General features: G+C 37.2%; 1 protein-coding gene across 21 annotated transcripts in view; it reads right to left on the bottom strand.

The window, feature by feature from the left end:
* MYT1L (myelin transcription factor 1 like) overlaps window positions 1-26946 on the bottom strand; it is a 321134-nt gene that overhangs the window by 101809 nt on the left and 192379 nt on the right. For 16 of the 21 annotated variants that reach the window (XM_054822319.1, XM_054822316.1, XM_054822318.1 and 13 more), the window contains exon 6: window positions 2344-2717. In XM_054822319.1, the coding sequence (XP_054678294.1) occupies window positions 2344-2717 (374 nt within the window). The remainder of the gene's footprint in view (window positions 1-2343; window positions 2718-26946) is intronic. The other 5 variants (XM_054822322.1, XM_054822329.1, XM_054822330.1 and 2 more) reach the window with 1 other exon arrangement.

The following is a 26946-nucleotide window of genomic DNA, read 5'->3' as shown; positions in this document are numbered from 1 at the left end:
ATTCAGAGCTGACAGACCTAATTTTCCCATGTAGTCAATAGATAAAGGCAAGTGCCATATTCGGACCATGTAGTTTTAGAACCCCTAACTTTGATTGCACTTTGTTTCCCTGGAAAATCAACAGTCCAAATTCCACCAGAGCTGCTTATGAGTGGAAGAAAGCGAAATGCCAGGATCCCTATCGAAATCAATAGGAAATAAACTACCTAAAAAAATCTGATTTATTGATTAGCTTCTAAACCTCACCAAGAACAAACTGTTACCGCTCTCTGCTCCTTGGCATTGACATAAGGAACTCCATACTACGTTCCTCATTAATTGCTAGCAACTCTTTCTTGTAAATCAGCTGTGTTCTAACTAGGATTATTGCATAATGATTACTATGTTGATTCTCAAAAGATCATTAAATATTTTTCTCATAAAATTCTATTATCGCTTTTCCCATTTTTGAGGATTTTTTCTTAATGACTAATATTTGACATAGAACATATATATTTATTAATTTACGTATGTATTATTACTGGAATAACATGGGATCCTAAGAAAATCTTGACCTGTGTAGGTTTTGATTCCATGTAATATGCAGAGGAGCTAATACAGGTACTTCTGTAGAATTTTTGCAGTTCTTAACCACAGCCTACTATATATGGAAGGAAAGCAGTCAAAAAGCAATGCCAGTCTCTGAAGATTGATTAGGACCGCTAACTGCATGTGTAACTGTGTTGGAATAAGTAAACCACTGTGTTTCATTATGATAATAAAAGTAAACTGAGTATCAAGCCTGCTGGCCTGCCAGAAGCAATTTTCTTGAGCTCTTGAGTTTTGCTTAGTTTTCTTTTTTTTTCTTTTATCATTTTTGATAGCGTAGATTCAAAGTTTTTCACGTCAGCTGAAATCACAGCAGAAGTTGCACCATAACCTAAGCACCAACAAGCTCAGTCACCATTATCTCTTAAAGAAACTGCTAGACATCCTGCACTCGCCCATCAGGATAGCAATAGCAGTTGCACATCAGCCTGATCTAATACAGCTTCTCTTCCAGGTTCTGAAACAGCAGAGCTCCCTGCAAAAGGAAATGGCTTCCCTGTTGCATCACACTCACATAACTTTTAAGATTGGCCATGTATGCTCTACCAATTTTGTTGGCAAATTTAAGCAATTGAGGAAATGCTACAGATTCAGATATCTGAGAAAATGCTTATAGCCACCCAGCTGGCCACCATCTTGCCCAAATGGAAAGAATACTTCCAAAGTCTTTCTATAAGATTTAAGATCTGACCTTACAGAATGCTGAAACAAAAGTCATACAACTTTCATACCTGGTTCCTAAGAGGAATCCAACTGAGGAGTGCTGAAAGCTTTTCTTATATTTTTATTGGTTAGAAAGGTGAATCTACCCAACCAAAAACGTGTTCCCTGGAAATGGGAACAAAATACTTTTTAGATAGCTCATTAATTTTTGCATGATTCTTTCATTTCACCCCAGTGCATTATGATGTCTGTCATCAGCATATGGACTCTTGAGTAAATGGATACTGATTACATATTTTGAAAATACTGGTTATACAGAGTCCAATATCCCAAAAAAGAGAAAGGTGAATAGGTTAATCGCATTGTTACTACATTAATTTGTTACTACCAGTGATCTGTATGTCTAAATGGCATTTATGCCATTGTATGATAACCAAAATATATGAATTTTAGAAAGACTTTATCTATGTAAACCTCTCACACTCTATATTTTTAATAGAATCAACTCAAGTACACCACATTCAAGTCTCAAAGAACCAAAGTATATTATAATAGTTCATTCTGAATAGCTTCATGGGGTAGGGGGAAGTATGGGGCAAAATTTTCAAAGGGAACAGGCCCATTTTTGCTCACAAAAAAATTATCTTCAAACTTGTGACAGCATTTATGTGGGCAACCATTGACATTATATAAGCAGATCCAGAAAATACACTTGCAAATGATCAGTACAGGCACCCAGCTGTAGCTGATGCTTTGCTTGTACCTTCATGAATATTCTCCTGGTAACTGCATGCATTAATCCACTACTAGGATTACATTTTATGCAAGCATTTCTAGCACAAACACACCTCCACCCTCCTTGGTTGAAATGTGAGTGCTGGTGTATTAAAAAATATTTGGAAGACAGACTTATTAAAATAAATGTTAAGAGAACACAGTAGGGTATATTTTCAGTGTGGAGCAGAGAGATTTAACTGCATGACTTCCATTAGCTTTAATGAGAAACGCACAGCTAAATCCTCATACACCACACTAGAAGATTAACCCAGAAAACACACATTGTTTACTTTTTACTAATACTCTGATTATTACCACGTTCTTCCTCCTCCTCCTCCTCTTCTTCCTCCTCCTCTTCTTCCTCCTCCTCTTCATCCTCCACATCTTCACCTTCCTCTTCATCCTCCTCTTCTTCCTCTTCAATCTCCTCTTCTTCTCGATCTATCTCCTCATCATCCTCCTCATCATCACCTTGTTCCTCATTATCATCAGAATATTCCTCCTCTTCTTCATCCTCTTCCTCTTCTTCCTCTTCCTTTTCATCCATCTCCTCTGTTCCATCAGTTTCATAGCACTCATCTACCGAAGAGTTGTCTGCTTTAACCACAAAGGGCTTTCTTTTGGGGGCTGGTTCTTGGGGTTGCTTATCTTGTGTTTTTCGTTTTTTTGCCAAAGGACAGCCATAAACACTGCGTAAAAATAAAAGATGTAAATTATTACACTATCCTGCAGATTTCTGTAGGTCAGATTGTGTAACTCATGTCATTTAGTTATATATTCTAATACTACACCATGATTAGTTGCTGTTCTCAAAATGTATGTTTTCAAACCAAAATGCTACTTAGGCAATAATGACCAAGGGAAGGACACTTACAAAACCTGTGAAATTGCAAAGAGCTACTATTTGCCTGAAAGTGTCACACGTACATGCCAGCATAACAGTTACAGAACGGATACAAATGTATGTTTTTCCTTCTCATTCTTTTCCCTCTTCTGCATGTTATACTCTTTTCTAAGGCAGATGAATATAGTTTAAAAAACAGCAATCTTATCCTACCTGTTAGCTATCAGTACAATAATCAGGAATAAAGAAATGCTTCATAATTGTGTAACATTCAGTAAGGTTTTGATTGTGTACAATTAAGATATGTTTCAATGCTATTTAAATAATGAAAATACAATCACATTCTTAACGCTATTGTTTGCTGTTATAAATGATGAATTGCTCTTAAATTCTCCACTGCTATGCTCCATTATATGCTACAAGGCTGGGTAAATGGAAAAGCAAGCTCCCCAACACAACCAAACCCAACAATTTTCATGGCCAGTGTTGGAAGTGTTCTCACATTGAAAAAAATCAAACCATAAACAAAATCCTTCTTCAGTGAAGGACATCAAAATTTTTCAAAGCTGAGTACCACTTCCTCATCGATCACTGTAATGCACTGTAACATAAATAGCATTTCAGAGTTCTGGTCTTCTACCAGAATAGACACCTGTTTCTCAAAGGTCATATAATCTATGCTTGTTGAATGTGATCACCCTTGTGTAACCCCTATAGCCTCCCGCACGGAGTGATTGCACACATAATTACTTTTTGTTTAAAGAAATTCCTCTTTGAACTTTTTTATTGTGTGATTACAAATGCTACTCAGGCTACATTGGTTTTTAGTCGTCTTCCTGTGATTAACTAATTTTGGGACATTTAAACTGTTCTTTCTAGCCCTTTCTGCATATCTACTTATGACTTCCTATTTTATGTTGTATTTTTGTTCTTTTTATTCCAATTACAAAACATTGAGGATCTTTATAATTTTCTTCCACTCTAATGATGTTTCATATTCTATTGACAGACCACTGAAAAATAGGGGGTTTCACTGCATTTAGTACTACAGAAGAGCTCTTTGTGGTGTCTGCACCATCTTGATCTTGGTCTCATTTAGTTGCATCCCAGCAGCTATGCATCCCAATTACTTAAACTGCCACTTAGGTAACAAGCTTTTTATGTAAGTGCCTAACCATTTTATTTAAATGTCTAACTTAGCCATTGTCTTACCTAAATTTTAAAGCACTTCACAGGAGGGCTGGCTCAGTCTGCCTGGCACACACGTATCTAAGGAACATATACAGTCACAAAAGATGGCATCCATCATCAAAAACCTGCTAAGGGAGACCTTCCCTGCATAATACAGGCACCCCTCTCTCTGTGTAGGGACTATGGGTGTCTTTATAGTCTAATCCAGCATGCCTAAATTAAACACCTCCCTCCATTAACACTAACAAGAAATACTGAGTAAATTTTAAGTACCTCCACCTAACCAGATTCCAATCCTCCTCATTTAGAGTGGGTACGGGGTAGTAGTCCTAATGGAATAAAGTTTACAGACACCGACACCAAAGTTGAGGCCTAATCGTTCAGGCTATAGGGGGAAGAGACCCACATCCTCCAGATCCCAGGACCACGCTCCATCCAGCAGGTAGCGAGACCTTCCTGGGGAAGAGCATCCTCTTCCAGAAGGCAAAACCCTTTGCAGCTGGCTGCAAGAATCTCAGTCTGCTGCACAGCAGGCAAGCAAAAGACCAAACCTTCGCTAATTTTAAGAGCCTTAAACCTGTGAAAAGAGGATGCCTAAGCTTCTGGTGTTTTCTCTTTGGACTATACTTGTTTCTATCCAAAGATGCTTCAGTGTAAAACCTATAATATGGCAGAAATCCTTGTCCTTAAGTCATCACTATTGTTCACTGCCAAATGACTCTCTTGCCTCTTGCCCTGTGAGTCCTCCTCTTGGTCAGGACCCAGCTGCGCAGAATGAGGAGGAAAGGTGGGACATATTTTCACAGAAAATATCCTACATCATTACAGTCAGGGCAGAAAGAGGAGTTCAATCTCCATAAGTCTGGACAGTGCCTAAAACCTGGGGCAAAAGAGGAACGCTGTTCTAGTTCTGACCACACCAGGTTTACTTTAGCACTTCCCCTGGTGTTATGGGGGTTCAGGAGCTGCATATTTAAACTCTCTATATGGAGCTCTAAGAGAAGGCAGGCAATTTTTTCCTCAGAACTGGAATTTCTGAGTGTGTGCAGTGCCCAGGGAAACAGCTGGATAATCAGGGAGGAACCTGTTTCATTTAGGTGCCTAACAGAGGCTGCATCCTGGAAAACAGGAGTGGGTCACAGCCTGGGGCTCACGTAGAGTTTAGAAACTTGCATATCAGCTCAATGTGATTTAAGCAGACAGAATAACATTTATTGAGTGAACACGTCTTGCTTTCTTGGTTTCTGTTCCTTCTGTTTGTGATGCATATTACCCTCACTATAGTTTCTTCAATGCCATTATCATTAAATGATACTTTCTCAAAATCCTGATCTTTATTTTCAAAGATGAGAGTAGGCTTAGCCCCAGCAGTCCCCAAGATTTCATGTCTTCCTCTTACCATAACCTTCTTAGAACATTGTAAGAGGTAGAGATGACACTTCATCAGCTCTGAGCTAAAACCATCAAGGCCGAAGGGCACCGGTAGATGCGTAGCTGTGAAAATTTTTGGCCAGTGGAGACGATGCAAACTTGAATTTTGTCATGTTAAAGCCAGAACATTAACCCCATCCTGCCCTGATCTTTGCTCAGTTAAGAACACTAAATACTTGCAAAAGTTTTCACCTAGTAATGCCCCCCAAAAATGCCCCTTTGGAACTCACAATAGTCTGGGAACTGGGGAAGAACACAGTAGGATAACACACACGTCTATTTTGTTTTGAACTGTTGTTTAATTTTTGTATTTGGCTTCTAAGTATAATTGCATGAATTTTAAATACAAATTATTGGTCAAAGTTAGAAAGAAATTGTTGTCATTACCATTTTTGGTCATCTTCAATCTTTTTTTTCCATGGTTTTATGCTTTTCTACATAACATTTTATAAAGTTTGTGAGACTCTAAGACATTACTTGGGATTCAGTCTCCCCTGGAAGTGCATAACTGGCAATGGAAATCAATGCCAGTTAGCTGCCTGATCGACTTTGATGCTTTTATAAATCTAATTAAATATCTATTTGCAACTCAGCTATTCAAGTAAAGTTGTGAATTTTACTGTAGTTTTCCACTTTATCTATTCTCAGTGCCTTTGCTCATGGAATTAAAATTGAGGACACATCAGCAATTAACAGAAACAAACATTTGTATATTTTATGGGTTGGGTCTAGCACTAAAGACTAGGGAATATGTCACTTTTCCAAGGAAATCAGTTATTTTAACTTCAACTCAGCTTTTGTAAACTCTTTCCTAATTAGTTTCTACCAATGTGCTGCCCATTTCCTCTACAACCCTGAATTTGGGTTTGCCTGTGCATGGATTTATAGTTTATATAGCTACCATTGTATGGGTTTTTCTTATAAAACCTTTAAAATACTGTCTTGCATTGGCTTCCTTCAGCTCTTCAACTACATACCTCACATAGCTTATATATACCTCATGTACTATAGACTTCATAGTCTGAGAGTTAAAAAAAATACCCATGTCTTCAGAAACTGTGGAAACAGGCCACCAGACCTGGAGCCTACTGTTTATCTGCCCTATTTTTTCCTTTCTCTTTCTTAACCTGTTCTGTTCTCATCCTTTGTTTCATTAATTTTTCAGATTCTGCCTCCAGGACACTTCTCTCTGTTTCTGGCACGTTCCCTGCGGCCCCTCCAGCGAGCACGCTGAGGGGAAAGCCGCACCAGCTTCCCAGCAGCCTCTGACACCAACTTCCCCTCCCGACCACATACGGAGACGACTGTCTCTCCCACTGACCTCTTGTTTCTTGTAGATTTCTCAAATCTGTTATTGTCTGTCCTTAGAGCTTCTGCAATTTTCTGTCCATTTCCCATTTTTTCTGATCATCCCCTTATTTGCTTATTTTTAGACTTGTTTATCCCTGCTCAAAGCAATGACCCCATTGATTTATGTCTTGCATGCCTTTTTCCATTCTTTTGTTGCTTGCTGTATTTCCCTGGTCAGCTGTGTTTGTCTTATTTTCCCCTTACGCTTCAGCTCTCCTGACTTTCAGCAGAATATATATTTGGGCTTCCTGAAACACACTTTTGAATATTCCACACTGCTTTGCTGTGTGTCTCACTCATCTCTGGTTTTCGGAATCTGTCATGAATAATTCCTGTGGAAAGTGTTGTTGAATTTCATAGCGATAAGCTCCAAGAGGACATATAGACATTAATAATTGAAGAAATTGAAGAAAAAATATATGAATTTATACTCCTTAGTTAGAAGATGAATTATGGTATTTTTTTAACCCTCGCACAATTTTTCTTCATTAAAAAACATATGATGCTACTCACTGATACATTCTGTAGGACCCTTCTTCAGGAAATACATATTTATTTCCCAGAGCTGAACTTCTTGATTTTTAATATATTTTATTACTAATTTAATATAGTTTTCAACATAATCAGTATGTTTATTATTTCTAAGCTACAACAATTAAATATATCCCTTTAAATATATATAGTGTAGGACCAGAGAAATACAAGGGATTTTCTAAATCAGATTTCTGATGACTATTCTCTCCTCTATGCTGTGCCAACTCACAAATCAATGGTGGGACATGACACCTATGTATGAAGGACACTTTTCTCTTAGAGTATCTCATTTCTACCTGAGTAAGAAAAAGAGCTTAATAAAGGTTCAGTCAACTTTAAATACCTAATTTCAATAAAGTGATCCTATCTATCTGCCATGTTTACCAGCCTTCTTGTTTCATTTGTATCTTTTTTCTAGTGAATCTATTATTTCAGAAGCCTCATGCTATAAATTCCAAGTCAAAAAAATAACATGATAGCAATATTATGTCCTAAATCTGAGTATTTTTTCCTGGAGGATTGTTATCTTTTTTTTTTTCCTCATTAGTGCTTTGAAACTTTTTTTTCAAACTAAAAAGTGTCCCCACCAACAGTGCTCTCATTCTTTCCTTTTTTCATGTGAGAATTCAATGCAACATAAACCAAAACATTTGGTAGGTAATAGAAAAATTTACTATATAGACACCTAGTGAGGTTATAAAAAACATTTAGTGAAGCACTTAAGTATCTGAAGTGGCACTGAGGTGGAATTTTATCATATACAGTTGAGGATACCAAATTAAGAAGAGTCTGCTTGGAAGCAAACTTCTGCTTACGGCTTCAGGCAGAAAGTTCCCAAGGCACTTACATTTGTCCAACTGGATACCGTAAGTATTATTTTTGATTTGGACTAGATAACTTCCAAGTCCATATCTCCAGATGAAGACTTTTAGGGTACTGAGAAAACAGGCATTTTGCAGATAAGTTCTCTAACAAAACCAATCTTCAAATAATGTGCAAATCTAATTAATTTGCATAACACTGCATCCTATTAAATCACTCTCAAAGCAGTGACTACTTTTAGCTTTAAAGGACTTATACTATCAACTGATAGCAGTTGGCCAAAAAATAAATATTTGGATTTCACCAGACCCTACAGCTTGAACACCCTGCACTCCAGGAGAACACCCTTCCCAACAGACTATGCACTATTATGAGGAAGAGCTGGTAGCGCTCTTGTTGAAGCTGGACCACTGAATCGATAGGAATGAAAAAATCATAATAATTCAGAAACAGAGATTGCCTCCAGCCTAGCGATTTACGAACTCAGTTGCAAGAATAAACTCCTTCAGCTGAGGATGATTTTCCATTCCTATTTAAACAACTGATTGCTTAAAGTATGCCAAATTACTACAGGAATGAGCAGCAAAACAAGTGGGCAGTGATAACTGTGAGGCAGTAGAGTCCAACTTCTTTGTGGGAAATTATTTTTCTTCTCTAAGCCACACTGGTCAGGAATCTTTTCTACCCCACAAAAGTCCCACACAATGACTGCATACTGTCCTGGAATACGGGATGTATTGAGTCAAACCTTCCCAGGCTGTGAAGGGTAAAAAACTTTGTTGAATATTCTCATCAGCTATAGAAGAGAAAATGGGAAGAGCAACAAGTCAAAGTTCGAGAAAGACATGGAGTTTTTTGAGCTTTTATTTCACAGACATGGCTAATTGCAGGCTACAAGATAGAGCTAGGACACACTGGTTTTGGTGCTTCCAACCAGCTGGATTAAAATTCTCTGTGCCTGTTATGAATCCCTATCTAGAAGACTAATTACCCAAATCTGCTTTCCGGGAGCCTGCTGGCAACTGACCCAGAGCCTTGAATACTGTTCCAGAATCAGGCATGCTTCTTGCAATCATTGCACTGCCAAGCACCATAGCATCTAAGGCCACTTACAGAATGACTGCCCTAACCCCTATCTTCTCAGTTGGAGTTAGGCACTAATCCAGAGTCAGTTATTTGGAAAATCTGTGTTCCCATCCATGGTTTACATGCTTAATTATTTTTTTTTTTAAAGTGGGCCGAAATTACTATGTTTTTATCTATTTAAACTAGAATTAAAAGTAACAAATACCTTTTAAAATACAAACCCCTCATCTCTACAGTTCTGCTGTATTTCAGACTCTCCCACAAGCTTCTGCTTCTGGTTCAACAAATCAGGTTATTATAAGCAGGAAGTGTTTTTATATGTGCAGTGTCAAAACACATCATCTTTACTTCATTTACTTGTACTGAATAGAAGTTTGTTGACTTTTCAGATTAGGTATGTATACAATAGTATTTCAGTTCAGTGAAAACTATTAATTTACCTAAACAGGTACAACAAGCTTGACTTATAGGAATGAGTGAAATGTAGAGCATTCTATCCCTCTTTTTCCTTCTAGAGTTTCAAATATTTGTGTACTGCATTATGGGACAGTAAGAAAAATTAGAAAAGTGTACAGAAGCATCCTGGATCTCAAAAGGTAAAGGTAGCAAGATGTGATGTTTTCTTCACAGAGCTTTAAAAGCCAATTCGATCCTTTTGCACTTCAGAGCCTTTTTAAACACACTGCAGATCTACTCATGTGTATAGCATTATTTAACTAAAGCCCTAGAGAAAAATTAGTATCTTTAAAAAACAGCATTGCAAAAAGGGTGGGTTTTTTTCAGAAATTCAGATATTGAAATATGTATTTTTAAACACAAAAAAAGCAGACTAGCTTTGATGTAGTCAATACAGTCACAGTAACTTAAGTCAAAGTGAGGATCTTTAATTTAATTGGATCCTATACATTTCCAATGTGAACCACCTCTCCGCCCCGATTCACTGAGGCTCCAAACTGGTGCAACTGAACCCGGTGATGAATAGCGGCAAACTTAATGGCTAATCTGCCCTCTGGCTGGCGAGATCATTTCACCCATCACCAAAGTCTCTGCTCTTGGGATATGACAACTGAAAGGAAACTTTCAGTTTTGCAATAATTAACCCATTTAAGCAGTAAGTTTATTTAATTGGTTGAATCCAACAGCTGTTCAGTGAAGAAAAATGAAGCACAGTAATGTATTTCTAGGTGGTGTAGAAATATACAGGAAAAAATCTCAGCCCTGGAGAGCTCATTTAAAGAAAGATGTAAAAAATAAATGTAACAAAACATGAAACTAAAAACTTATGTGGCAACACAGGTTAGCAAAGTGCATGCCCTGCAGTTGTAGATTATTCAGAAGTATTTATATAAATAAATCAATATAATATCTGATTGCCCCATGACTTATGATGTCATGGATAGGGTTCATCTCCTACCTACCCCTAGGCTTCTAAAAACTAAGTCTATACATGTCACGTTAAGCTCCCTTCATAAGTCAATGCAGAGAAACTGGAACCTCCTGGGAGGTAATTCATCTCACCTTTCTTAGACACTTTGCCTATCTCTCCACTGACAGTAAAGGGAGTTAATGGTGATTAACTTTTATTTCTACCACTTAGGAATCTGACGAAAGTGAGAGAAATCCAAGCCTTTCTCTCTCTCTCTCTTTTTTTAATATTGTATGTCCATCCTCGACAAAGACAGTACGTAGCAGATTTTAAAGCCACGCACCACGATACTTTTATAAAGAGAAAAACAAACCCTGCTTCTTTCCATTCCACAGCTGCCGTATCACTTCACATGAATAATTCTCCTCCCTATAGCTTAGCTATCTTTTCAAGACTACCTGCATGATCCAATGTCAGACAAATGCTGTAGTTGCACTCTAATCTTAGGATGGCAAATACCCAACTTAACTGTGCCTTCAAGAGCCGGAAGCCAGAATTGATTATGTCTTGTTGCCAGACCCTTGAATACAGGGACTGATCAAAGAAACTAGGACAGTGCAAAGAGCACAGGTTTAATGACTCATATTGATTCATTAGATGAAATGCATATAATCAAGTTTTGCTAAGTGGCTATTGATTCTGCACACTTCAATGTTGATTTAGATGTAACCCAGACATGTAAAAATGGGAACACGCAAAGCCAGTGACTACTTCTGCACTAACTCAAAGAACAGTGACTTCTCCACTAACTCAAAATCCTGAAGTCCACATTTATGTCAAAAATCTAAACTGGAAGAAAAACACTGGGGAAAAACCCCCTATATTTTTCTATATAGAGACAAAAATGAGGTTGGCTACATTGAGCTAAATCAAAGCAGTACCTAGAGCTGCCAAGATGTCCAGATTTGTGTGTATCCTGTGTTTTCAGCCTCAGTGGTAATGACAACTCTGTTTACAGGTAGAGGGCAGGGCAGGTTCCAATTTATTTATTTTTCATGATAACATGATATCATAAAATGGGAAAAGTTCATAATCAATCACTCACCAATTTGAAAGGGTTAGAATATGCTACAAGAGCACATCTATCAGTTACAAAAGATCTTTTCACAGTCACAATGTTTGAGCCTTGGACATGATACGAAATCTTTCTATTCCAATATTTTAAATGTAATTGCTTTTAAGCAATTCAGCATGCTAAGTTCAAGCATTCAAAAATCAAGGGAAATAAACTGCTGGAAATCAAAGGCGATTCATGTAGTTATACTGTCAATCATTTAACAACACGGCTAGATACGTATTAGTAGAATCAACACCCTTAGACACAGACTCAATAGATCATACTTAACAACAACACAGCAGGTCAAACTATCATTCTAGCATGTATTTAAGTACTGAGTAATAGAGTACACTGTCATTTTATCGCAACTCTAATGTGGGGCTGCTATAATGAGACTATCAGCTACTGATTCCTATTACAAATACTCTTCCCGTCATCTCTACATAGATACACAATAGCACTGGCTCCCAACTTCATTTAAACTAAGACAGACACATGGCACAGAATTAAGAAATAAGATACACCAATTTTCCTGCAAATATAGCAATACGTATCTTACTTGATCCAAAAAGCTAATGGCTACAGAATATAGCCAATGGAAAGGAATGATACTGTGGAGCAACCTTCTAACACAAGAATGTGACTGTCATCAGTAAACATCTGAAATTACAGAAAAAAATATGGCAAAAACAAAGTGATACAAGCTGCAATCACTTCAGTGCTTATGTACTGGATTCTCATCTCCAGCATAAGCTGCAGGATACCATTTTTTGTCCTGTACGGTTGGTTAGGAGTCATTCAAGTGTGAAATATTCTAAATTCTGGTTGTTAGAGGATTGAGATGTTTAAATCTTCCTCTTTTGAAGAAAATCAAAAAGATTGTGCCTTTCCGTAACACAGAGAAAACATGATTATTCTAAAACAGAATAGAAATGACAGCGTTCTCTCTATTGCATTATGGAGCTGCAGCTAGAATTGGTCTCTTGGTAAAAATGTTAATCATCATTAATATGAATTCAGCAAACATTATTACCAAGGAACTGAAAGTTTATCCTCCATACTAATTTTTAAGGGTGCTTTCCTTCCTAGTGGGCTCTACACCAAAAAAGTTACCATAAGAATCTGTTTAATGTAAAGAGGATTTCTAAAATACCTTTATCATTATACCTCCTCGAGACTGATTTCTAGGACAAAATTTTGACACTAGCTGGTGTGCCTGCCAGTTTACTACTGCACACAAAAGTTGTAAGCACAAACTTATAACCAAGACTTTATGTTCTTTGCTTTAGATGGACACAGTTATTCTAGCATTATGTAATTTTCAACAGTCATTAGAGTCCCTATTAGCAGTTCCTATCACAGATTATTATCAGAGCATTAGAGCTATCTGGGGTTCTAGACCGACACAATTCTCCTGCCCTAACCTTTACTCAGTGTGGCACATCCTTCAAGACACATAGATATAATGGCATATGTTTTTCCACCCCATGCATGTACAGGGCAGGTATTGTGGATGGTTATTCTCCCCTCTGAGAAAATGCTGCTGCACACATCCTGTCATGACTTACACCCTGGAAGACGTGTATTTGCTTGTGCTAACAATCTACCAAACAATCTTCTTCTGCAGCACACCGAAGTTGCTTTGTTGTAATATCAGGGGGTCTTGCAGGTAGTATTTCCACTAAGATACAAGCCCACCTATCTTAAAGAAATTGATTCAAGTTGTTGGCAGACTCAAAGGACAAAACTGTATCTCTTACGTTCAGTTCTTTTTTTTTCCACCTGTTTTTGGTTTTTTTCTTTCATGATTAGAAGAATTAGAAATACTCTTGTCTAAAAATGAAAGCTTACCTACTGGCTTAATCACGTGACTCCCAAAGCCAGATGTCTAGATATGGACCTAAATGGCTTTGCCTTAATCTGACCTTTTTTGATATATCTGATGAAAGGAAGGACACCTGTTCAGGCCCCCCTCCCTGCCAAAAAAAAAATAAAAGAAAAAATCTAACTGAATACCATCACATTCTAATCCAGAACAGTGAGTCTCCAACTTGACTCATATCACGATTGAAAAAAAAAAAAATACTACAGTATATAATGTTACTTTTTATAGCTGACAGTGAGTTCTATTAGACTGTAGAAGAGTCTCTGAAGGAACATGAAAATAGCCTCCCAAGGGAGTGGAAGCCCCACACAGCATGATTTAAATGTGGCAGCTGGGTTGTGGGTGGAAATGGCGGTTTCCATTGAAAATATGCTGCCAATATACCTCCTATGGCTAGATTTCACAGAGAAATGTGGCAGTTATCCCTATCTGAAGTTCAGCTGCTCAGTTTTAAAGATGCACAGACAGGAAAGGTAGCACAGGTCAACGACTGAACAGAGAAAGGTCCAGAATGATGTACTGTCCAAGGACCAAAGGGTGAAATTGGGAAATGGCTGGAAGTACAAGTATGTAACAGGACAATGTCAAGAAAAGGAACAGATTCTTTAGTTTTAAAAGATGAAAGGCAACTTTTGAAAAAGTGTATGCCACTTCAAAGACTACTTTTAATTTTCTGAATAGTTTGAGGCATTTGATGCTTAACGCTTACGTCTCATTGAAAGTCAGTTAGCAATGTATTAGTCACTTTTAAAAATGGTCCCTATATATTTGGGACACAGATCTATAATGGGAACAGTTGTGGCAACATTAAATGTCATCACACTTAACGTTAAAGCACTTAAGTTTAGATGACTAAGTTCCTAGTGAATAAATTCCCCAAAGGTAATATATAGGTATATAAGCATGGGAGTCACTATAGCAAGCATGTTGGCTGTGGTATATCTATGCTAAGAAATATGAAGTACCATGAAAACAATGTTTCCAAAATCACTTGTCTCTTTCTTGTTGATGTCTGCATCTACTTGCAGCTCTGACTTAGGCATCATCTTGGAAATATGACTCATAAATCCAAAAAGACGCTTTCTAATGCAGGTACAAAAATCATGCCTATAGTATGGATGGCTACTTTATTGATCTCTGTTTTGATACAGGTAGTGTGATACTGTTCCCTGCCTTTTTTTTTTAACAACTCAGGTTGAAACAATTGTCAAAAAAATGGAAGACCTTTTTTTTCTTTTCTTTTTTTTTTCTTTTGGAAAAAATCAATCTGTTATGGCTCCAAATCTGGTTCCACTAGAGGAATCCTTTAATCAACAAACTAGCTTTTCTCTCTCTTCCTCTGCAGAAATCCTCACGCTCCTTTCTGTCCACAGGCCTGGCTTCAACAACTGGGACAGAAGGCAGCCTAATCCTAGTCAGTCTTTGCCTGTCATCCTTTCGGTATGGTTCTGGCTTGGGAATAACAATGTGCTTGGGCCCGCTCAGGCTGATGGAGAAACCAAAGCAGTACGTTGCTTCCTAAGGTAGCATTCTCATTGCGGGTCCAGGATGTACCACTATAAGGAAATTTTCCAGTGAAAGGGGATGTGACTGCTATGCTGCCTATAGAAATCAGTGCTGTCCTTGCATGTTAGTGTGAGCAGAGAACGCTTGCTGTGCCTACTGGATCAGAAGATGCTGGTATAAGTACACGCGGTCTGCAGATCTCAAACGTTCTGGCATGTAGAAAGCACTGAGCAGCACAGCTCAGCTAAGCTGGCAGCACCTCTGGGCATACATAAATAGACTTTCTATTACCAGTTGGGTCAACTACAGACTCAGGATTTTTGTGGATCCTTCTCTTGGGGTTCGGTACCTAAGCTCTACTTAAGTTGTGCTCTAGAAGCTTGTGTTCATATGCTGGTTTATGTGACTAAATGCTTTTTGTGAAAATCACAGATGCAGAAATTTAATGGTGGAAAATGTTTTTTCTGTCATTTTCTCATTAACAGGTTAATGTACTAAACAGAAGGTGGGGTCAGGTATCAGAAGACATTTTAGTGTCCATAATACCTAGAGGGTTTTGAAGGTAGGGATGATAAGCTGCATAGGTATGATGTCACTTCAAATTATCCAATATCATGCAAAGTTACATTGTAATGTACCCAGTAGGTAAATATTTCCTGACTCTACACCAGATGATTCTAAATTTCCTTACAGCTTAAAAATTAGGGAGTTTGGTATCATTTCTTTTTTCAGACCAGCCAAGAAATTTTTGTCTTCCTGGGAAGTTCTTTTTTTTACAGACTTTTAGAGCAACATAATTACAAACTGCCCTGGTGTAAGAGTAATGAAATTCTATTTCTGCTTACACCAGAGTTTAATCCATAGTACACATAAACAGTAAAAAAAAAAACCAAAAAAAACCAAAAAACCACTTGCTACTAGCAAATCTTAACTAACCATGATAGTTCTGTTGTGGTTCTACCCAAGCTGTCCACTACACTGTGATTTCTAAATCTGACTGACTGCTGTAATTTTCAATGAACAATCAAAATTACAGTAGATAGAAAGAGCTAACTGTTTTCTCTGTTTTATAGATTTGCTTAAAGACTGACATTTTAAATAAGTGGTTCCACTTTTAGTCAATGCCATTTTAACTGTTCAGTCCTTCCTCCTACATCCTTTAATAACATAACTGGAAGCAGCAAGCTTGACTGCTAAGATATGAAGTTAACACAGTAGTCAGAATTTATTTGCATTCTTTCTAAAATGATATTTGTTTTATAACTCTGACTCAGTTTCTGAGTCTGTCTTTCTCTGTGATCTCTTTAGGCCTCACAAGCTAAGCAAAGCCAGGCCACGTCAGTTCTGAGTATGTCAGTATTTTCCAATTTCCACCTAGGTGCTGCAGAGACAGTACTATGACTCAGAAAGTAGTACACTTTCCTTGCCAGTAGCACTGAAACAAACTCTTAGCTCGCCATTGTGCAAGGGACAGAACACTGTAAAGCTGGTAATACCTTATGTCACATGGAATTAAAAAGAAGAGCTAAGTGTCTGTGTTTTAAGAACCAGAAATGTTAATTCCAAAGCCCTGCTCAAAATAAAGTCATGCAATTACATTCTGTCAGAATTATTCCTACATTTTCAGACAGATAAATCATCTTTTTTTTCCCACTTTCCATCCCAAACTCCTATGCACTATAAATGTGCACTGTAAAAAGTTGCTATGACCAGTCTTGTAAGTCAATGTGCTATTGTGAATGCATTACAACATCATAAGCGATATGACCTTTGGTGTCATTTGAAATCAAATACTTAACATCACAAAATGTACCGAGGCTACTGCGTTAACATTTGTGAAATGTTTTGAAATTAACAGCTGAAAAAGCTTTATGAGCATAAAATACAGTTACTGTAATAAATCCATCTAGTTGGGACTTTGTATCTTCATCCTTTCACAAAGTATGGGATATCCAGAGAATTCTCTGAGAAATAGGTTTCAAATCCCTTTTTTTTGGTTTGGTGACTAGAGACATGCAAACATCTATAAGACTCATGTCAGAGAATATTCATCATATATGTCATGATATATGACATATCCTCTTGTTTGAGATCACTGTTTGCTTGTCCCCTCCTCCTGAAGTAGTCCTCATGGTTACTAAGAACCAACAAACCATTAATCCTCACTGATCATCCTAGAAGAAACCATGCCCAAGAAAGATCTACAGTAAACAGTGTATCAGTAATTCTAGTGCATTGTTCTTATTGTCCCTGCAAATACTCAATAATAAGAAATCATTTGCTAATCTTGGTATAAATGAACTTTTAATACAAGAAGGATGGTCTAAAGCAAAAGGCACTGGAGTAGAATTCAGAGGCATGACTCAACTCCTGGCTGTGACGCAAATTTCTTGTGTGGTTTGCAGAGTCACGAACTGCTAGTTTACCAAGGAAGCGAATGCATTATAGCTCTCAGTTTCTATGCATAGCTGCACAGTGAAATTCTAACATCCAAGTGAGGTATGTCTGCTCCTCTTCTAATACCTAGGGACATGTAGGCACTTAACACACAGCAGAATTTAGAGGCTGTAATCCGGACTGGAGGAAGATATTTTCTGTAGTGGGGGATTTCTGCTCTGAGAATTAATCACCTTAAGCCTTCTTTTTTCTCTACAGAAATGGAGATGAACTCAGTCTTTTGACTAGGAGATGGTCAGAGGAGGAATCACGATTCCAACCTTAGACACTGTCTAATCTAGAATATACAGAAACGTGTGAGAAATTTGTATTTAATATCCTCTTTTGCCAGGGCTAACTTCATTTTACACCTCTCAGAAGACTGCTTGCTCATAAGGTTTTATGATTACTTGAGTTGAGAGTGCCCTCTTCTTTAATACTTCATGCAAAAGAAAACATTTACATGTTCTTTGCTACCGGTGAAGGATTCATTCCATTCCTCTCTAAAATGAGTGTCTGTCTTCTATGTGAAGTGCTAATGCTGGGACTGGAAATAGGGTTCTTCTCTCTCCAAGTGACTACTCAAAGTTACAAAACTATATCCTTCGTTCTTTCTTTTGGCTATTTTATTGTTCATAAAATAAGAACAGATCAAGAAAAGAGAATACAAGCAGCCTGACATCTGAACTTCTTTATAGTCAATGCAAGTTCCCAGAAGATGGGAGAAACGTGTCCTAACTCCTGCTGACAAAGACTAACACAGTGGGTGAGTGCCTTGTTTGTATAGGTCACAAATTGGAGGATTTTAAAAAAACTTGCTACACTGAAACAAGCAAGTAAGAGATTAGAGATGAACTAACTTTGCTATGTACTTAGTATGACATAGGTATCAAGGTGCCCAAATAAACGTATCCTGGTAGAACACTAGAAATTTGGACAAGCTTAATATTAAAAGTACAGTTCTACTTTGACTTCAGAGTTAGACACAAAATAAGAGAGGGATGATGAGAGCCCACACCTTGGACTGAATGACTTAAAGCAAAAGCAAAAGTTGAATGCATGCCAGGTTTTAGCTCTAGCCTTTATTCTAAACACCTATTCCCTGTTCACCAAGAATAGGTTAAGATTTTCTCCCAAAGACATGAGAGCAAAAAACAGTAGCAGGCACATATCATTGCTGAATTTCTTTCACGAGTATCAGCTGGACAGAAAGCATTCAGTCACTACTTGTTCATCCAATTTAGTGGTCTGCTCATTACTTTAAATAAAAAAAAAAAAATGATGGCTGAGAAATTTGTCCCAGCCTCAGGGAACTGAACTTAAAAAAGCTGTTTTAAATGGCTGGTATTGGCATTTAAAGCCAATCATAGCCTGTCCTGTCTCATTTGGCTTTATAGTATTACAAATTTTATCACAAATCATAGATTTATGCCACAGGCCTAACTTCAATCACAGGAGTATTTTCTCCTAGGCATTATAACCCTCTCCACTCTACCATGCATACTTACAGTGTGGCGCTGCTGATTCTTGCACATAACGAAAGGGCATTAGGTTCTGTGATCCCTTTTCATGTAATCAGTAAATTTCAAGATTTTCTTGGGAAGGTGATTCACGTGAGTAGCCAGAAAACTAACTTGGTAGGTCCACTCATCTGGTTGAAGTTATCACTGTTTTCACTGTCCTAAGCTGTGTAGTGCTGAGGATGTCTTCAGGAGCTACCTATCCCCTGGGCATTTGATTCTGTACTGTGGATGTATTTATTTAGATTTATTATTGTCATCAAAGATGGCTCCGGAGTACCTCTCCTTTCCCTGTCCTGAGTTGACACCACTAGAAGCAGTACTTCATATCAACCACTAATAAGAAGTGATGTCTTTGAAAGGGCTGTCTCAACTTATTGAAAAACTTCAATATAAGTCTTTAAAGACACATCATGGTGTATTTTTAGGGAAAAAAAATAACGACAAAACTATTCTTTGTTCTCTTTTTTCCTACAACCTTGGTTTTGTTTTCTCACTTTACTTTTTTTTGTGTGCATCATTTATCTCCTATTTTTACATACGTATCTATGTGGATTTTTCTGCTGGCATGGTCAAGTGATTTAGAACATGCAGAAGGTAGATGGACCTTGGTTTCTGGTCCCTTCATATTTGAGTTGGTTTCTTGTTTTCTTCATATTCTTTTGCTAACCTAGATAATACTTAGGGTGCCTATTCTCATAAAATATGACTATTTGAAAGAAAAAGATAACTGTAATTTTATTTATTTATTACTTATGTGATTTTCCCTGCTTCTTTTCTTGATGATTCTAGAAGAGTTCAGATCATTTTCACTGAGGTGGACAGTAAGGTGCAGGGCAGCACTATCCTCTGATAGCATGGGTGCCACCTATGGATAAAATTTTGAAAACGTCCTCTGTTATTTGTGTTGACGTGAACACTGGCACAAGGAATAAGATGGGGTTCTCTGTCTATCCAGCTGCTAGCATTCCTCAGTACCTTCTCCTGTCTCCAAAGCCCTGACTTGGGATGCTCCAATCCACAGGCCATTTTCCAACCGCACGCACAGTGGCCATGCTGCTGCTCAGAACTGTTGGTAGGAGGATGCAGGCAGCTCCATAGCACCCTAAACCCAGTGCACAATGATGCTCATAGCTTTTCTGGTTTAGTGTAAGGCTAATAACCATGATTGCGTTATCACTAAAATATACATTAATAAATAGATGTCTTAAATACTCCGTTTTTTAAACCTCAGAATCAGTATTTTTACAGAAATGTTGTAGAAATAATTCACAAAATATGAAATAGGGAAACTAGAGTTGACTTTAAATGTAAAATTGTCTTATCATTACAAATCAGTTAATTTTGCTCTATCCTCCAGAAAATTGTTTTGATGCAAAAACCACGGAAATGTAAGGTTAGACTTCCTCTAACATCAGTGGTCATTTAACACATCTTTATTTAAATATCAGATAAATACCAGAGACAGAGTTTAGGGCCCCGTATTTGCAATAATCCCCTATATATGGTTCTGTCTTTACATCTTAAGATGCCTGAAATTCTCTTTCTGTTTACAAGTGGGGAAACAGAGGCATAGGGAGATGATATATCTTGCCCATCATGTGCGAATCAACTCTGTAGATCCTCTTTTCCATTACGAAAAGCACAAATTATTCAACCTGAAACGATTTATTTCTCTCCTAGGAGAACACAATGCTCTCAGCAAAGCTACTAGGCCAACCAAATTTCCCATAGGCGAAGGAAAAATGTGCATAGCTTCTTCCAGGATCTTGTTGGGGAAATTGTCTGCCCAGTATCATTGCAGGTTCTATTCTTTCTTTTTCTTTCTTCCTCCTTCCTTCCTTCCTTCCTTCCTTCCCTTCTTTCTTTCTTTTTTCTTTTTAATTTTCTTTCACACACTTTCTGCATGTCCTTCCTTTATTTTGTGGCTGATGGCAACACCTCCAGACAGATCCTTCCACAGAAAACACTGTGGCTGTAAGTGGACTGCTGCATGAGAAATACACCTAGCACCTGCCATTTGAAAGAAAATGAGCATACCATTTCAGCAACACACAAGTTGCAGAAAGTGCATCCCAAATCCACTGTTTGCCATTGCTGCACAGTTGAGTCGGCACTCTCCATGCTCCTGACTTTGATTTTATCCCCCTCTCTTTATTAGGCTAGTATTCCTGGCACATGCAGATCCTGCAACTGGCTGCCTCTGAAATTGCTATTCCCAATCCAGATGGTGGTAGGAGGAATTGAACTGCGGTTCCTTTGTGTAGTCACCTCTAGACAATGGCCACTAGCATGCAGAGCCACACGCCAATTGCTGGTGTATATTTGGTTGACGTTTCAGACCCAACTTTGCACCTTTCTAATCATTAATCAACAATCAGACAAAGGATATATTGCTGAATCCAGACAGCAGCCAATACAGACCTCTAATACATTATGGATTCTCTGTCAGCACATTTATTTATTGTTTGCAGTGTTCTGTTTGAAAATCCCTATGCTCTTTCACTCATTTTATTTATTTATTTTCTTATTTATTTCTCTTTAGCTGGATTTAACAACTCAGTGAAGCTTCATTTATTAACATTTTTTTACCAACTCTGAACGGTGGATTACTTTATATAAAATACATTTCTAATGTTCTTCTTGGTATTCACCACAACTTACCAAAATTTTTAGAAAATATACCATTAAATGAAATGCAATTAAATTGCATAGGCAGTGCTAGAGTATGGAGTTTCCTCAGGTAAATATCTAGTGAGTCATTTTATCATTATTTAACACTGTAATAAAGGTTGACTATCAGCTTAGAGAGAAATTAATATACATTTGTCTATACTTCCAGCATTCAGTGGGATTTCTCACAGCATTATAAAAGCAAGCAACAATAAGGACCTCACTGTTCTGTGGTTAGGCTTTAATACAATTGCATCGGTGGACCTCGGGTTCTGCACAGCGTGCGACCATGCTCTGCTATCAAATTAATGTTAAAATATGTATGTCCTGGCTTCTGATTTATAATATCGTTGACAAATAGTAAAAAGGACAGGCATGCCATAAAGTTTATGGATGGAGTGATGGCATGCACAATGATGTCTCATAAAGAATAAAGGGGGAAAAGTTATTTATTCTTGTGGATTCGAGAACTAAAATACAGATAGACTGGCTGCGTGCACAGAATTTTTCATAAATATCCCACAGTGCACCCTGTTGTACAGCAGCCATACATTAATTAGAGCATTCAGCAGACACTGCAATGTGTTACACTCACCCAAGTGAATCTTCATTTTTCACATGCAGGGCCTTACTAATTAAAATCAGCTTTGCAATTAAATGTGGAAAATTGTGTTAAACTTTCAAGCGTGGTTTAGAAAAAATGTATTTATTTTTAGGGTATTTTATTTTGATGCAAATGAATTCTCCATCAAAGTGAGACCAGTAAAAGGGAGGTATGAGGATTTCTCTTTTTTGTATTATAGATGCTCCTCTCAGTTGCAAGTTGCAATGCTCCACTATCTCTCTGCCAGTACCTGGCCCTGTTCCAATGCTTTTAGTGAGTGCTATCTGTCAAGGCATGAATAATACAGCCCCTAGGCTGTCGGCAGAATCCAAATGAGGCATACATCAGGAAGCAAGCACTCGACTTTAGCTCCAGAACATGCTCCTGTGAAGACAGGCAATTATTCACCCACGGCTGCAGCCATGGCAATCAAACTGGTGGGTGAACAGGTATATGAAATGAAAAAATTTGAATAAGAAATATGGCACAACAAGCCACAGAAATTCAATAATTTTCTAATAAGAGAGAGACATTTGAGTCTTTTAATTTCGAAGTTTGGGAGCCTGAACTATTTCACTCGCTCTGTTCTAAAATATAGACGGCTAAACTACAGTATATAATGCCAAGGCAATACAATGGTATGTGGGGCTTTTCCTAATCAAAAGAGCACGGCTAAACTCTAAGATATTTATAAATTCAAATAAATCTGTTGTATCGAGTGACAAAGCTCATGTTTAAAAATTAAAAGATGGTCAAAACAATTCTATCTGTGTAATGTAATAGGAACAGACACAGCCTCGTAAAGCAACAAAGAACTGGTTGATATTGAGAAATGTGGTAGTAAATTAAAATGCAATGTATTTTATAAGGTTAGGGACAATTCATACATTATAGATCCAAACATTATTTTATGATCCCTCTTCATTTTTGAGACTCGCTTCTTTTTGCAAGACATTGTATCAGTGATTAATGAAATAAAATCCCTTACAAATGCTATCTATCTGAACTGAAGAAAAGGCATGCAAGATTCTTTGGTAGATGAAATGTTTAAGTTGGTTTATTTAATCTGAATTCTTGTTTTCAGCAATCAAATTGGAATTCATGTTATAGCAAGAGCTTTATCAGTATTTCCATTTTAAATCTGAAGGGTGTATCATTTGGCCTTAACAATTCATCCTTCGCTGAAATTTGATGCATATTGTTTCAGAGTAAGATTGTGTTTTGCTTTAATTTCCATACAATGGCTTTATCTGCTTTCAAATATACATTGATATATGCATTAAAAGAATCCTAAATTAATATACATAGTGCCAGCTTAAGATTCTTTTTAGAGGTCTTATTTGTTAGAAGGTGTTTCATTCTGAAGCACGTGGTATTTGGCAAGTGATTAATCCATTACAGAATCTAATTGGTTTTGTTACTTGAGAAAAAATTAAACTATGATGTTAAGAAGCTTTTAAAATAGGCCATTGCATGTAATCAGTATTTTTTAATGGAATCTAGTTAGGATTTTTATTATATACATACCTATTTACATGGCTTCTATTTGGTATATGATGTGTTTCTAAAGCTGATTAATGAAACTGTCAAAGTTCCTACTAATTGCAATGAAAGAACACTTGAAACTATACTTTCCTTCAGATACTTAACCGACAGACCTCCTGAAAACACAGTTCTGGGAACACTCTCCTGGAGTGGTTTAACTGCTATATACCCAGATGGATTGTTCACAGCTACAGTATTCAAGGATCTGGACCAAGCTTATTGTTCAAAATTACTTCACAGCTCTGAATGTATAAAAGTGCTGTTTGTTACTACGCTGCTATGCACAGTGGACCTGAAGAGCTACCAAGCAAATAAAATAACAGTATGGGGAGCATGGCCCAGGGAGAGGCTCTGGTTTTCACTCCGAAGATGATTGTAATTCTTTACTTGTCTCCACCACTATCTACACATGTCTACAGCTTATTTTTTGGTTTTGGTTTTGTTTTCACATCTTTCACAACCTTTGTTTTTCTTTTTATATTTTAGGACCTGATACTGCAAAGACACATGCATTCCTTTAACTACTGTGAGTAGTTTAGTTGGCCTCGGGTGCCCAGAAACATAAACAACAGTACTGAAGTACTATCTGTGCAAACTCTAACATCTAGGCACTGCCTCATGCTGTGCATCATAGACAGTGCTAGAAGGTCCATGATAGCTCCAGGTTTCTAGGTAATACTAAAATACAAAAAACCCCAAGAGATATGAGTCTGCTCTGAAGAAGGTAGGCACACCACCTAATTTTGGACACTCACCCTCAGTGCCCAAACTGGGATGCTAATCTTTCTGAACTTTCTATGCAATCACTGGAGAGGGGTGCTTTTGCTGAGTTAGTTTGAGAGATCCTAGCATCCTGCCCTAAAGTGCCCTGCAGAGAAGCCTGTCCATCCTAGCTGTTTATTAGTATGCCCAACTAACAAGCTAAAGTTAAGCACTAAACTCAAGAGCTGAGAGCAAAGTACCAACTAAGTCACCCAAGGTTTCACTTCAAACTAAGATTCGACACAAAGAAAAAATCAAAAGGATGGAAATGATGCAAGAAGTTGTTACCTCTGTTACCCTAACTGGTATCGGTCTTGTGTTTTCTTACACCTCAAAGGAAACATCAATGACATCTAAGGCCTGCTTGTTTCCCTAGCTAACCCTAACACTGCAGCTCTTTCATAATTAAGAATACAATTGGGGCACAAAACATATGATAATACCCTACTTTGACTTCCACCTGATATTTTATCAGCAGAACATTTCATCCCCTGAATCTGCCTGAAAATTTGAAAGGATCTGTTCATTTCAGTTCAAGTTTAATGTAGTATCTGAACATGGTTTTCACTGTCACATTGGTATTACAAGGATAAAATTACAATGAAAAAACCCCCTGAAATTCCAGAGACTTTAAGATGTTATAGAAGAAATAGAATTCTGGAGAGCTCTGACTACATCTAGTGGAGGCAAATACAATTCATTCCTAATAATGAGCTGGTCTGGTATTGTGAATGGAAAGGTCTTAACCTCATTAAAATGCTCTGTAGGTCTAAACAGACTTGAGTTAGGCATCAGCTGAGATATGCAATTCCCTGAACACATCAAATTTTTAAGACAGTCTGATTTCCTTGGAAGAAATGTTTGAGGGTCAAACCAAATAGCAAATTAGAAAAAAGAAAAATATGCATTCCTTCGGATTCTTTCAAAAACATAAATTTACTAGGTGTTGCTTGGACTAGATAAAAAAATTACTGCTCTTTTAGAAAATAGATATGTACATTGTAAATCTCAAAAAAGAATTTTGTGTTTTTACACTAAATAAGATATATATTGGTTAATTATATTTTGATTAGTGGATTGGCAATCGGAGTGACAAAAAACCATAAAAAACCCACAAATTCTTTAGCCAGTAGAAAAAAAAGGAATTTTTGATGTATTTCCAATTTTTATTCTTTGCGCATCCGCCCAAAATTTCATTTAATTAACAGCTCTGAGATTCAGTCTGTTTGTGTACTGACATACCAGAATCATGTCAAGAAAGCAAAATATGGAACTAACGTCTCAAAACTGCACGTAATCTTTCCAAACCTCACATCTATTCCTTCCCCCTCCCCCAAAAGGGTGATTTTACACAAACACAGACACATAGATCAAAGTTAGAGCAATTCAGAAGAAAAGTCAGATTTTTTTTTTTAAGCCAAAGAGTTTCTTTCTGTATGTGTCAAGAGTTTTGTTTTTGAAATCTGCATGCAAATCCCATGAAGTGTAAAGTAATGCACCTAGTTACAATCTTGTAACTAGAAAGGACATTATAATCACATCATTTAACTGTTGACCGCTCGTGAAATTTCTGAGGGAAAAGAAGGATTTGGTGCCATTCATTAATTACTGATGAGGCTTGTATTTACATGAAGAAAATGGACAAAAGAAAACCATGGTTTGAAATGAGAAGTCACAAATGAATTTAAGAATTATTTAAGAAGAATGATTTTGGTTACTTTTCCTAAATCAGTGTTCCCATTTAACCAAATCCTTCCAATAACCGCAAAAATGTTACCACTTTTATGAGTGAAAAAATGATTAGTAAAAGAAATTTGAATATAATTATTTTATGGTTTACATTGTTTAAATGTAATTCAAAAGAATTTTAGCATCAAGTATATCACTTTTCTTGTTCTAATTTTGAAAGTATTTTCTGCACTTATCCCTAATCTTCATTCACCGTTAAGAAAAAAGGCACGCGAGTGGCCTGAGTGGCCCTGAGTGGCCTGACATGTCACTGTTTGATGTCTTTTCCTGTTTCAAATAAATGCCTTAACCACAAACGTATAATTTCAATTTAATTCATAAAAACCATATGCCCTCACTACAAAGCAGTTATCAGATTTGGCGTGAAATATGTGTTCTTATGAACACGAGTGCTTTAAAACATGAAAAAGTCAAGAATGAAAAAAATCTTAACAGTTTCAGGAGAATTTAACACTGGTTTGAACACCTCCCTCTATTCAGAAGAGAGATGGCCAAAA

Source organism: Grus americana, chromosome 3, assembly GCF_028858705.1.
Source record: "Grus americana isolate bGruAme1 chromosome 3, bGruAme1.mat, whole genome shotgun sequence".
Lineage (NCBI taxonomy): Eukaryota > Metazoa > Chordata > Aves > Gruiformes > Gruidae > Grus > Grus americana.
Note: the sequence above shows the minus strand (reverse complement) of the source record. Positions and strands in the feature narration are given on the sequence as shown.